Source organism: Oncorhynchus masou, chromosome 13 (genome assembly GCF_036934945.1).
Source record: "Oncorhynchus masou masou isolate Uvic2021 chromosome 13, UVic_Omas_1.1, whole genome shotgun sequence".
NCBI lineage: Eukaryota > Metazoa > Chordata > Actinopteri > Salmoniformes > Salmonidae > Oncorhynchus > Oncorhynchus masou.
The window spans coordinates 2800695-2816453 of NC_088224.1; the positions used below are offsets into that span (position 1 = coordinate 2800695).

The following is a 15759-nucleotide window of genomic DNA, read 5'->3' on the forward strand; positions in this document are numbered from 1 at the left end:
GATGGAAACACATTTTGGTGGGAAAATGCGTATATGGTTTTCATACAGATTTTTGAATATTCACATGAAAATCCGTCACCAGTCAGATTGAAAACTAGCAAGTGAAAAGGTATGAAATAGTTACGTGTAAATTAGTTTCAGGCCCAAAACTAAACCATGTGCTCCGACAGGGCTAACTCAGCTGTCTCTTCCATGGGAAAGAAGTACTACTAGTGACTACTAGCTACTACTAGCAACTATTAGCTACTACTAGCAACTATTAGCTACTACTAGCAACTATTAGCTACTACAAGCAACTATTAGCTACTGCTAGCAACTATTAGCTACTACTAAATACTACTAGCAACTATTAGCTACTACTAGCAACTATTAGCTACTACAAGCAACTATTAGCTACTACTAGCAACTATTAGCTACTACTAAATACTACTAGCAACTATTAGCTACTACTAGCAACTATTAGCTACTACAAGCAACTATTAGCTACTACTAAATACTACTAGCAACTATTAGCTTCTACTTGCAACTATTAGCTACTACTAGCTACTACTAGCAACTATTAGCTACTATTAAATACTACTAGCAACTATTAGCTTCTACTTGCAACTATTAGCTAATACTAGTGACTACTAGCAACTATTAGCTACTACTAGCTAATACTAGTGACTACTAGATAATACTAGCTGCTACTAGTGACTACAAGCTACTACTAGCAACTATTAGCTACTACTATTGAATACTAGCTACTACTAGCAACTATTAGCTACTACTAGCTACTACTAGTGACTACTAGGTAATACTAGCTACTACTAGCAACTATTAGCTACTACTAGCAACTATTAGCTACTACCAAATACTACTAGCAACTATTAGCTACTACTAGCAACTATTAGCTACTACTAGCTACTACTAGCAACTACTAGCAACTATTAGCTACTACTAGCTACTACTAGTGACTACTAGCAACAAGTGACTATTTGCTACTACTAGTGACTACTAGCATATATTAGCTATCAGTAGCTAATACTAGTGACTACTTGCTACTGCTAGTGACTACAAGCTACTACTTGTTACTACTAGCTACTTCTTGTTACTACTAACTACTTCTAGCTGCTACTAGTGACTACTATTGACTACTAGTCACTACTAGTGACTGCTAGCTACTACTAGCTACTACGAATGACTACAAGCTACTACCAGTTACTACTAGCTACTTCTTGCTTCTACTAGCTACTTCTAGCTGCTACTAGTGACTACTATTGACTACTAGCTACTACTAGCTTGCCTCCATGGATTGATGAAGTATTCTCCAACATGTCCATCATTCCTTACCTTACACATATTGTTCCTGTGTTGTATCTAGGTTTATCTGTCTCCTCATCTCTCACTCCTCTCCCTCCTCCTCTCCCTCCTCTTCCTCCTCCTCTTCCTCCTTCTCACTACTCTTCCTCCTCCTCTCCCTCCTCTTTCCTTCCTCTCATCCTCCTCTCTTCCTCCTCCTCTCACTCCTCTTCCTCCTCCTCTCACTCCTCTTCCTCCTCCTCTCACTCCTCTTCCTCCTCCTCTCCCTCCTCACGACTCTTGCTCCTCCTCTCCCTCCTTCTCATGACTCTTGCTCCTCCTCTCACTCCTCTCCCTCCTCCTCTCCCTCCTCTTCCTCCTCCTCTCCCTCCTCTCTTCCTCCTCCTCTCCCTCCTTCTCACCCCTCTACCTCCTCTCCTTCCTCTCTCCTTCCTCTTCCTCCTCCTCTCCCTCCTCCTCTCACTCCTCTTCCTCCTCCTCTCTCTCCTTTCACTACTCTTCCTCCTCTTCTCCCTCATCTCTCCTTCGCCTTCCTCCTCCTCTCATCCACTCTTCCTCATCCTCTTCCTCCTCTCACTCCTCTTGCTCCTCCTCTCACTCCTCTCCCTCCTCCTCTCCTCTCCCTCCTCCTCTCCCTCCTCCTCCCCCTCCTCTTCCTCCTCCTCTCTTCCTCATCCTCTCCCTCCATTCCTCCTCCTCTTCCTCCTCCTCTCACTCCTCTTCCCCCTCCTCTTCCTCCTCCTCTCTCCCTCCTCCTCTCTCTCCTTCTCACTCCTCTTCCTCCTCTCCCTTCTCGCTCCATCCTCTTCCTCCTCCTCTCCCTCCACTCATCCTCCTCTCTTCCTCCTCCTCTCTTCCTCCTCCTCTCACTCGTCTCTCCTTCCCCTTTCCTCCTGCCCTCATCCTCCTCTCTTCCTCCTCCTCTCACTCCTCTTGCTCCTCCTCTCACTCATCTCCCTCCTCCTCTCCCTCCTATTCCTCCTCTTCTCTTCCTCCTCCTCTCCCTCCTCTTGCCCTTCTCTTCCTCCTCCTCTCTCCTTTCTCTTCCTCCTCCTCCCTCCTCCTCTCTCACTCCTCTTCCTTCTCCTCTCCCTTCTCTTCCTCCCCTCCTCCCTCCTCCTCTTCCTCCTCCTCTCCCTCCTCCTCTCTTCCTCCTCTCTTCCTCCTCCTCTCTCCCTCCTCTTCTCACTCCTCCTCTCTCCCTTCTCTTCCTCTTCCTCTATCCCTCCTCTTCTCCCTCTTCCTCTATCCCTCCTCTTCTCCTTCCTCCTCTTCATCCTCCTCTCACTCCTCTTCCTCCTCCTCCTCTCTTACTCCTGTTCCCTCTCTCTTTCCTCTTACTCCATCTCTCCCTCCTCGTCTCTCACTCCACTATTTTTCTCTGTCTCATTCTCTCTTTCTCAGGTGAGTCGCTTCCGTTGGCAACATCCAATCAGGTTCTAATCCGATTCACCTCCAAAGGCCAATCCAGCTCCAAAGGATTCCACCTGGTGTATCAAGGTAAGACACACACACATAGACAGACAGACAGACAGACAGACAGACAGACAGACAGACAGACAGACAGACAGACAGACAGACAGACAGACAGACAGACACAGACACAGACACACACACACACTGGAGTACATCTCTCCCGTCTCTGTACCTCTCAGCCTGTTCTAACAAGCCTGTTTCTCTACATAATGGATGACTGGGCTTTTAGGCACAGCAGTACCCTAGCAGGATACCAATCCTCTACCATGTGTGTGTGCAGGTGTATCTATTTATGTGTCTGTGTTTTTATGCGCTTATGTGTTTGAGCGGTGTGTGTGTGTGTGTGTGTGTGTGTGTGTGTGTGTGTGTGTGTGTGTGTGTGTGTGTGTGTGTGTGTGTGTGTGTGTGTGTGTGTGTGTGTGTGTGTGTGTGTGTGTGTGAGTGTGTGTGTGTGTGCGTAAGAAGTAACTGTGCTACAGAGTTATCTATAGGTCTCTATCTATGATGTGTAACTGTGCTACAGAGTTACCTATAGGTCTCTATCTATGATGTTTTACTGTGCTACAGAGTTAGAGTTATCTATAGGTCTCTCTATGATGTTTAACTGTGCTACAGAGTTACCTATAGGTCTCTATTTCTGATGTTTAACTGTGCTACAGAGTTACCTATAGGTCTCTATCTATGAGGTTTAACTGTGCTACAGAGTTACCTAAAGGTCTCTAGATATGATGTTTAACTGTGCTACAGAGTTAGAGTTACCTATAGGTCTCTATCTATGATGTTTAACTGTGCTACAGAGTTAGAGTTACCTATAGGTCTCTATCTATGAGGTTTAACTGTGCTACAGAGTTACCTAAAGGTCTCTAGATATGATGTTTAACTGTGCTACAGAGTTACCTAAAGGTCTCTAGATATGATGTTTAACTGTGCTACAGAGTTAGAGTTACCTATAGGTCTCTATCTATGATGTTTAACTGTGCTACAGAGTTAGAGTTACCTATAGGTCTCTATCTATGATGTTTAACTGTGCTACAGAGTTACCTAAAGGTCTCTAGATATGATGTTTAACTGTGCTACAGAGTTAGAGTTACCTATAGGTCTCTATCTATGAGGTTTAACTGTGCTACAGAGTTACCTAAAGGTCTCTATCTATGATGTTTAACTGTGCTACAGAGTTACCTATAGGTCTCTATCTATGATGTTTAACTGTGCTACAGAGTTAGAGTTACCTATAGGTCTCTATCTATGAGGTTTAACTGTGCTACAGAGTTACCTATAGGTCTCTATCTATGATGTTTAACTGTGCTACAGAGTTACCTAAAGGTCTCTATCTATGATGTTTAACTGTGCTACAGAGTTAGAGTTACCTATAGGTCTCTATCTATGATGTTTAACTGTGCTACAGAGTTACCTAAAGGCTCTCAGGCTTCTAGAAAATCACTACTTGGTAAAGCTACAGTGACCAAACACCACTCTTCTTCTCTTCCTCTACAGCGGTGCCAAGGACCAGTGCCACCCAGTGCACTTCAGTCCCAGAGCCCAGGAACGGGAGGAGGACAGGGAATAACTTTGCTGTGGGAGCCGTGATCCGCTTTGAATGTTCCCCGGGATACGTATTGGAGGGATCCACCGCCGTAGAGTGTCTGACTGTCCCCAACGCCCTGGCTAACTGGAACTCATCCATACCCAGCTGTATAGGTAGGACACAGAGACACACCTGTACAGGTAGGACACAGAGACACACCTGTATAGGTAGGACACAGAGACACACCTGTATAGGTAGGACACAGAGACACACCTGTATAGGGAGGACACAGAGACACATGTATAGGTAGGACACAGACACACACACACACACACACACACACACACACACACACACACACACACACACACACACCTGTGTCCTCTGATATGGAGGGACTCTAACTAATTAGCCCCAGCCTCCCCGTCGCCACTAGCAACAAGTCCTAACGCATCGACCCTGGCAACCAGTCCAAACGCATCGACCCCAGCAACCAGTCCAAATGCATCGACCCTAGCAACCAGTCCAAATGCAGCCATGAGGCACACAGGTGGCAGTACTGCTACGGGTCAAACACACATGCAAGCACACACACACACACACACACACACACACACACACACGCACTCCTTGAAACCCGCTGGTGAGGCAGATGTTCACCTGTACAGCCACCAGATGTTAATCAGCCTGTGGCAGCAAGCAGAGACAGAGAATGTCTTCCACTGTGTTAGATGATTCAACACAGATACAGAATGGATTCCACTGTGTTAGATTATTCAACACAGATACAGAATGGATTCCACTGTGTTAGATGATTCAACACAGATACAGAATGGATTCCACTGTGTTAGATGATTCAACACAGAGACAGAGAATGGATTCCACTGTGTTAGATGATTCAACACAGAGACAGAGAATGGATTCCACTGTGTTAGATGATTCAACACAGATACAGAATGGATTCCACTGTGTTAGATGATTCAACACAGATACAGAATGGATTCCACTGTGTTAGATGATTCAACACAGATACAGAATGGATTCCACTGTGTTAGATGATTCAACACAGAGACAGAGAATGGATTCCACTGTGTTAGATGATTCAACACAGAGACAGAGAATGGATTCCACTGTGTTAGATGATTCAACACAGATACAGAATGGATTCCACTGTGTTAGATGATTCAACACAGATACAGAATGGATTCCACTGTGTTAGATGATTCAACACAGATACAGAATGGATTCCACTGTGTTAGATGATTCAACACAGCTACAGAATGGATTCCACTGTGTTAGATGATTCAACACAGATACAGAATGGATTCCACTGTGTTAGATGATTCAACACAGATACAGAATGGATTCCACTGTGTTAGATGATTCAACACAGAGACAGAATGGATTCCACTGTGTTAGATGATTCAACACAGAGACAGAGAATGTCTTCCACTGTGTTAGATGATTCAACACAGATACAGAATGGATTCCACTGTGTTAGATGATTCAACACAGATACAGAATGGATTCCACTGTGTTAGATGATTCAACACAGATACAGAATGGATTCCACTGTGTTAGATGATTCAACACAGATACAGAATGTCTTCCACTGTGTGTGCCTTGCATTACATATTTTCATATTTCATGATATTTCAGATTTCCGTTCTCTAAATGATCATTTGTTGGTAAATGTTTTCCTCTCTCTTTATTTGCCATCCTCGCTATTTCAGTTAGTCTCTGCCCCCCCCCCCCCCTCTCTCTCTCTCTCTCTCTCTCTCTCTCTCTCTCTCTCTCTCTCTCTCTCTCTCTCTCTCTCTCTCTCTCTCTCTCTCTCTCTCTTCCTCCTGCCCAGTACCATATGGTGGTAATTTGACCCTCTCCCTTCCTTCTCTCTCTCTCTTCCTCCCTCCAGTACCATGTGGTGGTACTCTGGCCCAGCGGACCGGTACCATCCTGTCTCCTGGTTTTCCTGAGCCCTATCTCAACAGCCTCAACTGTGTCTGGAAGATCACGGTCCCAGAAGGATCAGGAATACAGGTATAAACCTTCAACTGTCTGGACTGTCCTCTGGACTGTCCTCTAGACTGTCCTCTAGACTGTCCTCTAGACTGTCCTCTGGACTGTCCTCTGGACTGTCCTCTAGACTGTCCTCTAGACTGTCCTCTAGACTGTCCCCTAGACTGTCCCCTAGACTGTCCTCTAGACTGTCCTCTAGACTGTCCCCTAGACTGTCCCCTAGACTGTCCCCTAGACTGTCCTCTAGACTGTCCTCTAGACTGTCCTCTAGACTGTCCTCTGGACTGTCCTCTAGACTGTCCTCTAGACTGTCCTCTAGACTGTCCTCTAGACTGTCCTCTAGACTGTCCTCTGGACTGTCCTCTGGACTGTCCTCTAGACTGTCCTCTAGACTGTCCTCTAGACTGTCCTCTGGACTGTCCTCTAGACTGTCCTCTAGACTGTCCCCTAGACTGTCCTCTAGACTGTCCCCTAGACTGTCCTCTAGACTGTCCTCTAGACTGTCCTCTAGACTGACCTCTAGACTATCCGCTATACTGTCCTCTAAACTTTCCTCTAAACTGTCCTCTAGACTGTCCGCTACATTGTCCGCTAGACTGTCCTCTAGACTGTCCTCTAAACTGTCCTCTAGACTGTCCTCTAACCTGTCCTCTAGACTGTCCTCTAGACTGTCCTCTAGACTCTCCTCTAGACTGTCCTCTAGACTATCCGCTATACTGTCCTCTAGACTGTCCTCTAAACTGTCCTCTAGACTGTCCTCTAACCTGTCCTCTAGACTGTCCGCTAGACTGTCCTATAGACTGTCCGCTAAATTGTCCTCTAGACTGTCTGCTAGACTCTCTGCTAGACTGTCAGCTAGACTGTCCTCTAGACTATCTGCCAGACTGTCATCTAGACTGTCATCCTAGATTGTCCTCTAGACTGTCATCTGACTGTCCTCTAGACTGTCCTCTAGATTGTTCTCTAGACTGTCCTCTGGACTGTCCTCTAGACTGTCCTCTAACCTGTCATCTAACCTGTCATATAGACTGTCCGCTAGACTATCCGCTAGACTGTCATCTAGACTGTCATCTAGACTGTCCTCTAGACTGTCCTCTAGACTGTCCTCTAGACTCTCCTCTAGACTGTCCTCTAGACTGTCCTCTAGACTATACACTAGACTATCCTCTAGACTGTCCGCTACATTGTCCGCTAGACTGTCCTCTAGACTGTCCTCTAAACTGTCCTCTAGACTGTCCTCTAACCTGTCCTCTAGACTGTCCGCTAGACTGTCCTCTAGACTGTCCTCTAGACTGTCCTCTAGACTCTCCTCTAGACTGTCCTCTAGACTATCTGCTATACTGTCCTCTAGACTTTCCTCTAAACTGTCCTCTAGACTATACGCTAGACTATCCTCTAGACTGTCTGCTAAATTGTCCGCTAGACTGTCCTCTAGACTGTCCTCTAACCTGTCCTCTAGACTGTCCGCTAGACTGTCCTATAGACTGTCCGCTAGACTGTCCTCTAGACTGTCTGCTAAATTGTCCTCTAGACTGTCTGCTAGACTCTCTGCTAGACTGTCAGCTAGACTGTCCTCTAGACTATACGCTAGACTATTCTCTAGACTGTCTGCTACATTGTCCGCTAGACTGTCCACTAAACTGTCCTCTAAACTGTCCTCTAGACTGTCCTCTAAACTGTCCTCTAGACTGTCCTCTAACCTGTCCTCTAGACTGTCCGCTAGACTGTCCTCTAGACTGTCTGCTAAATTGTCCTCTAGACTGTCTGCTAGACTCTCTGCTAGACTGTCAGCTAGACTGTCCTTTAGACTGTCCTCTAGATATTTAGGATCAGGAATACAGATGTGAATATTCTACTGTCTGGACTGTCCTCTAGACTGTCATCTAGACTGTCCGCTAGACTGTCCTCTAGACTTTCCACTACACTGTCCTCTAGACTGTCCGCTAGACTGTCCTCTATACTATCCGCCAGACTGTCATCTAGACTGTCATCCTAGATTGTCCTCTAGACTGTCATCTGACTGTCCTCTAGACTGTCCTCTAGACTGTCCTCTAGACTGTCCGCTAGATTGTCCTAGACTCTACTCTAGACTCTCCTCTAGACTGTCCGCTAGACTGTCCTCTAGACTGTCCACTAGACTCTCCTCTCTACTGTCCACTGGACTGTCCCCTAGACTGTCCTCTTGACTGTCCAATAGACTGTCCTCTAGACTCTCCTCTAGACTGTCCACTAGACTATCCTCTCTACTGTCCGCTGGACTGTCCCCTAGACTGTCCTCTTGACTGTCCAATAGACTGTCCTCCAGACTGTCCTCTAGACTCTCCTCTAGACTCTCCTCTAGACTCTCCTCTAGACTGTCCGCTAGACTCTCCTCTAGACTGTCCAGTTCTGTCCTCTAAACTCTCCTCTAGTCTGTCATCTAGTCTGTCCTCTAGACTGTCCCCTAGATATTTAATACAGTCACACTCCTCTACAAGCCTTTTATCAGCTTGTCATGAGTCTCTCTTTTTATCAGACTTTCATTCATCCAAAGTTATCTGAAGTCAGGCTGGATGTTGCTCCTCGTTGATACAAGCAACCGTCCACACGTCACTGTTCTTCCACTGTCTGTGTTCTTGCTGTCACCCCAGAAACCTTAACAGGACAAACAAATAAGATGTTTTACTGAGTTTATATGAGTCACCAGCAGAGGTTTCCAGACGTTTTTGTGTCTCAAAAGTGTTCTGAAGACAAGCTCCTGCAGTCTTTAATCCTCGGTAACATTTTACCCAAAGTGACATTCATTTTAAGTGTTATAAAACAGTTATGAATGTACCTATACTACAAGATGAGAGTATCACAAAACTGTTTCATTTATTTTAAAAGATCTCAAAGATAAAGTAGGCAAATGGGAGCACAAATGTAATTAGGTTTTTATTTATTTTCAAAGGACCCAACTTGTGTCAACAACTTGCCAAGAAACCACAAACATGTTGAAATAAAACTACAATGTGAACGTTGGGCCCAGCAGGATAAAACGACAATGTCAACGTTGGGCCCAGCAGGATAAAACGACAATGTCAACGTTGGGCCCGGCAGGATAAAACTACAACGTCAACGTTGGGCCCAGCAGGATAAAACTACAACGTCAACGTTGGGCCCAGCAGGATAAAACGACAATGTCAACGTTGGGCCCGGCAGGATAAAACTACAACGTCAACATTGGGCCCAGCAGGATAAAACTACAACGTCAACGTTGCTGGGGCCCAGCAGGATAAAACAACAATGTCAACGTTGCTGGGGCCCAGCAGGATTGACGTTGGGCCCAGCAGGATTTGCTGTTAAAATAGGAAGATGTGCAGGCTACAGCAACATTGTCAGCTATATTATGAAACAAAACATTTGTAGTTAATCAGTTAAAATTATCGAGTTGATGTTGCAATTTCAATTACTTTACAATCATTTTTTTTATTTTTTGTTTAACAAAACTTTAAACTTGTTCATTTACATGCGATTTAAATCAAGCTAACTAACCTTATTGTTATTTGCAGTAGATAGCTATGTTTGTTTGCCACGCTGACATCTCTTCTCCCGTTTTATGTTAATCTTCTTCTGATTTCAGCTATATTATTTGCTGGCACGAGCTCTCAATATCATCCCATTGGCTCTCCAAATTTCAGCTACCGTGCATTCAGAAACTATTCAGACCCCTTGACTTTTTCCATATTTGTTTATGTTAGAGCCTTATTATAAAATATATTACATTGTTTATCCCCCTTATAAATCTACACACAATATCCCATAATGACGGAAATCATTTACATAAGTATTCAGACCCTTTTGTATGAGACTCTAAATGGAGCTCAGGTGTATCCTGTTTCCATTGATCATCCTTGAGATGTTTCTACAACTTGATTGGGAGTCCACCTGTCGTAAATTCAATTGATTGGACATGATATGGAAAGACACACACCTGACTATAAAGGTCCCACAGTTGATAATGCATGCCAGAGCGAAAACCAAGCCATGAGGTCAAAGGAATTGTCCATAGAGCTCAGAGAGGCACCTAAAGACTCTCAGACCATGTGAAACAATATTCTCTGGTCTGATGAAACCAAGATTGCACTCTATGGTCTGAATGCCAAGGATCACGGTTAGATGAAATCTGACACCATCCCTATCGGGAAGCATGGTGGTGGCAGCATTAAACTGTGGGGATGTTTTTCAGCTGCAGGGAGACTAGTCAGGATCGAGGGAAAGATGAACAGAGCAAAGTAAAGAGAGATCCTTACTGAAAACCTGCTCCAGAGCGCTCAGGACCTCAGACTGGGGTGAAGGGTCACCTTCCAACAGGACAGCAGCCTTAAGCAAACAACGCAAGAGTGGCTTCGGGAATGTCCTTGAGTGGCCCAGCCAGAGCCCAGACTTGAACCCGATCGGACATCTCTGGAGAGACCTGAAAATAGCTGTGAAGTGACTCTCCCCATCCCACCTGACAGAGCTTGAGAGGATCTGCAGAGAAGATTGGGAGGAACTTCCCCAAATACAGGTGTGTCAAGCATGTAGCGTCGTACCCAAGAAGACTCAAGGCTGTAATCGCTGCCAAAGGTACTTCAACAAAGTACTGAGTAAAGCACCTGAATACTTATGTAAATGTGATATTTCCATTTTTTTTATATATATATACATTTGCAAACCTGTTTTGAGTTGTCATTATGGAGTTTTGTGTGTAGATTGATGTGATAAAAAAAAGGTTTTAGAAAAAGGCTGTAATGTAACACAATGTGGAAAAAGTCAAGGGGTCTGAATACTTTCCGAATGCACTGTACTCTGCACCAGCTACAGTGTAACTGCACTGAACAGCTCTGCAGGCGCAGGCTTTCACAGTGTAATCCAAACCTGCTACACCCGAATGGAATCTTCATACAGCATAAGTTTTAGAATAAGGCTGTAATGTAACACAATGTGGAAAAAGTCAAGGGGTCTGAATACTTTCCGAATGCAGTGTATATGATTTGCTGAAACACATTGATTGTTGAAATCTAGGAACTGCAATCAGGCATGATTTCACCCTATTATAAAAGTGGCAGCCATTGAAATCAGTGGTAGGATGAAAAAACAAAATTGGGGGGGGGGATGGTTTGTCCTCAGGGTTTTGCCTGCCATTTCAGTTCTGTTATACTCACAGACATCATTTTAACCGTTTTAGAACCTTTAGAGTTTCTATCCAAATCCACGAATCATTATATGCATATCCTAGCTTCTGGTAGCAGTAGTAGCAGGCGGTTTACTTTGGGCTTTTCCTCCGGTCGTCAAAATACCTCCCTCCCAAAGACGTTTTAACTTCAAAAAAGATTTTGCCTGAATTGGCTTGAGGTAATACAAATTGATGGAATGTTTTTTTAGGGAAAAACATACATTATAAAATCTAAGTGATCTAACTAACAATTCCAAAACTAATTTCTTATACACAGTAAATTGATAAAGAATATGTACATAAAGATATGAATGAGTGATGGTGCAGAGCAGCATAGGAAACATACAGTAGATGGTATCGAGTACAGTATATACATATGAGATGAGTATGTAAACAAAGTGGCATAGTTAAAGTGGCTAGTGATACATGTATAACATAAGGATGCAGTAGATGATAGAGTACAGTATATACGTACACATATGAGATGAATAATGTAGGGTATGTAAACATTATATTAGGTAGCATTGTTTAAAGTGGCTAGTGATATATTTTACATCCTTTCCCATCAATTCCCATTATTGAAGTGGCTGGAGTTGAGTCAGTTATGTTGGCAGCAGCCACTCAATGTTAGTGGTTGCTGTTTAACAGTCTGATGGCCTTGAGATAGAAGCTGTTTTTCAGTCTCTCGGTCCCAGCTTTGATGCACCTGTACTGACCTCGTCTTCTGGATGATAGCGGGATGAACAGGCAGTGGCTCGGGTGGGTGTTGTCCTTGATGATCTCTATGGCCTTCCTGTAACATCGGGTGGTGTAGGTGTCCTGGAGGGCAGGTAGTTTGCCCCCGGTGATACGTTGTGCAGACCTCACTACCCTCTGGAGAGCCTTACGGTTGTGGGCGGAGCAGTTGCCGTACCAGGTGGTGATACAGCCCGCCAGGATGCTCTCGATTGTGCATCTGTAGAAGTTTGTGAGTGTTTTTGGTGACAAGCCAAATTTCTTCAGCCTCCTGAGGTTGAAGAGGCACCTTCTTCACGATGCTGTCTGTGTGAGTGGACCAATTCAGTTTGTCTGTGATGTGTATGCCGAGGAACTTAAAACTTGCTACCCTCTCCACTACTGTTCCATCGATGTGGATAGGGGGGTGTTCCCTCTGCTGTTTCCTGAAGTCCACAATCATCTCCTTAGTTTTGTTGACGTTGAGTGTGAGGTTATTGTCCTGACTCCACACTCTGAGGGCCCTCACCTCCTCCCTGTAGGCCGTCTCGTTGTTGTTGGTAATCAAGCCTACCACTGTTGTGTCGTCCGCAAACTTGATGATTGAGTTGGAGGCGTGCGGTTTGATTAATAAATTATTCCCAAACCTTCCATGACAAAGCCATCACCTACAGAGAGATGAAACTGGAGAAGAGTCCCCTAAGCAAGCTGGTCCTGGGGCTCTGTTCACAAACACACCCTACAGAGCCCCAGGACAACAGCACAATTAGACCCAACCAAATCATGAGAAAACAAAAAGGATCATTCCTTGACACATTGGAAAGAATTAACAAAAAAACAGAGCAAACTGGAATGCTATTTGGCCCTAAACAGAGAGTACACAGTGGCAGAATACCTGTCCACTGTGACTGACCCAAAATTAAGGAAAGCTTTGACTATCTACAGACTCAGTGAGCATAGCCTTGCTATTGAGAAAGGCCGCCGTAGGCAGACATGGCTCTCAAGAGAAGACAGGCTATGTGCTCACTGCCCACAAAATGAGGTGGAAACTGAGCTGCACTTCCGAACCTCCTGCCCAATGTATGACCATATTAGAGAGACATATTTCCCTCAGATTACACAGATCCACAAAGAATTCAAAAACAAATCCAATGTTGATGAACTCCCATATCTACTGGATGAAATTCCACAGTGTGACATCACAGCAGCAGGATTTGTGACCTGTTGCAACGAGAAAAGGTCAACCAGTGAAGAACAAACAACACTGTAAATACAACCCAAAATGATGGTGATTTATTTCCCCTTTTGCACACTTTTTCAACACTGTATATTGACATACTTTTGAAATTTGAAATGTCTTTATTCTTTTGTGTGAGTGTAATATTTACTGTTATTGTTCGGGATGGCAGGGTAGCCTAGTGGTTAGAGCGTTGGACTAGAAACTGAAAGGTTGCAAGTTTGATTCCTCGAGCTGACAAGGTACAAATCTGTCCTTCTGCCCCTGAACAGGCAGTTAACCCACTGTTCCTAGGCTGTCATTGAAAATAAGAATTTGTTCTTAACTGACTTGCCTAGTAAAATAAAGAATAAAAAATAAATGTAACTTCTGTTTGTCTGTTTCACTTGCTTTGGCAATGTAAACATGTTTCCCATGCCTATAAAACCTTTTGAAGAGAGAGAGAGAGAGGGAGGGAGAGAGAGAGATGTAGAGAGAGGGAGGGAGGGAGATGTAGAGGGAGGGGAGAGAGAGAGGGAGGGAGGACCAAAACTGCACCCTAATCCCTATATAGTACACTGCTACCCCTTAGGCCAAAATTAGTGCAGTATGTAGTGAATAGTGTGTCATTGGGGATGTATGTGCAGTGTTTGGTCAACTAAAGCCTCTCTCATCCCCAGACTAGAGGGAGGGAATTATATTGTTCATGTTGTTATTAGTTTCTATTCCCTGTGTTTCTGTACAGTCTTCGCCCTTCGTCTCTCCTCTAATCTAAGTGATTTTAATATCTTGTTGTTTCTGTACAGTCTTGGCCCTATGTCTTGCATTTGATGAAAAGCCAGCAGTTGAACAGCAGTACAGACGGTCTTTAGAATAATAGAGATAGTGGTTTTTTGGGGGAAGAAGCTGTTATGCCCAGTGGTTGAGGAGAGAGATGATAATGAGAGCTGCATCTCCACAGTTAATTACATCACTATCAAATCACATTGTATTTTCTCACATCCGAACACAACAAGTGTAGGACCTTACCGTGAAATGCTGACTTACAAGTCCCTTAACCAACAATGCAGTTAAAGAAATAGAGTTAAGAAAATATTTACTAAATAAATTAAAGTAAAAATAAATCAAAAAGTAACAAAAAAAGTAACACAATAAAATTACATGACAATAACACGGCTATATATATATATATGTCCCGGTACCGAGTCAGTGTGCAGGTTACAGGTTGTTGTTGAAGTAATTTGTACATGCATATGACTTTCCTGAATTGGACCCTTTGAATTTACACACCTCTCCTCTATTCTCCTCTCCTCTCGTCTCCTCTCCTCCTCTCTTCTCCTCTCCTCTATTCTCCTCTCTTCACCTCTCCTCTCCTCTCCTCTATTCTCCTCTCCTCTCCTCTCTTCTCCTCTCCTGTCCTCTCTTCTCCTCTCCTCTCTTCTCCTCTCCTGTCCTCATATCTCCTCTCCTCTCCTCTCTTCTCCTCTCCTGTCCTCATATCTCCTCTTTCTCTCTCCTCTCCTCAGATCCAGGTGATCAGTTTTGTGACTGAACAGAACTGGGATTCTCTAGAGGTGTTTGATGGAGGAGACAACAGCGACACCATGCTGGGGAGCTTCTCAGGTGAGTCACTCTCTCCTTCTCTATTTCTCTCTCCTTCTCTATTTCTCTCTCTTTCTCTATTTCTCTCTCCTTCTCTATTTCTCTCTCCTTCTCTATTTCTCTCTCCTTCTCTATTTCTCTCTCCTTCTCTATTTCTCTCTCCTTCTCTATTTCTCTCTCCTTCTCTCTTTCTCTCTCCTTCTCTCTTTCTCTCTCCTTCTCTATTTCTCTCTCCTTCTCTATTTCTCTCTCCTTCTCTATTTCTCTCTCCTTCTCTATTTCTCTCTCCTTCTCTATTTCTCTCTCCTTCTCTATTTCTCTCTCCTTCTCTCTTTCTCTCTCCTTCTCTATTTCTCTCTCCTTCTCTATTTCTCTCTCCTTCTCTATTTCTCTCTCCTTCTCTATTTCTCTCTCCTTCTCTATTTCTCTCTCCTTCTCTATTTCTCTCTCCTTCTCTATTTCTCTCTCCTTCTCTATTTCTCTCTCCTTCTCTATTTCTCTCTCCTTCTCTATTTCTCTCTCCTTCTCTATTTCTCTCTCCTTCTCTATTTCTCTATCTCTTTCTATGTGTGTTGGTGGAGTGTTGCACCATGCTGTTTAACTTAGGTGGGGATGGTTAAGTATTTTTTTCAAAAACCATCAAATATATCCATGACTCCCATGAGTTGCTCAATATTACCACCACAGCCTGTCCGTTACCAGTGAGTAACCCACTTGTTACTCTGCTGC

General features: G+C 44.1%; 1 protein-coding gene across 1 annotated transcript in view; it reads left to right on the forward strand.

The window, feature by feature from the left end:
• The window catches only part of LOC135551653 (CUB and sushi domain-containing protein 2-like), a 947993-nt gene that overhangs the window by 713432 nt on the left and 218802 nt on the right, over positions 1-15759 (forward strand). Inside the window, 4 exon segments of the mRNA XM_064982833.1 lie at positions 2707-2802; positions 4273-4476; positions 6219-6343; positions 14955-15051. Of these exon segments, the coding sequence (XP_064838905.1) occupies positions 2707-2802; positions 4273-4476; positions 6219-6343; positions 14955-15051 (522 nt within the window).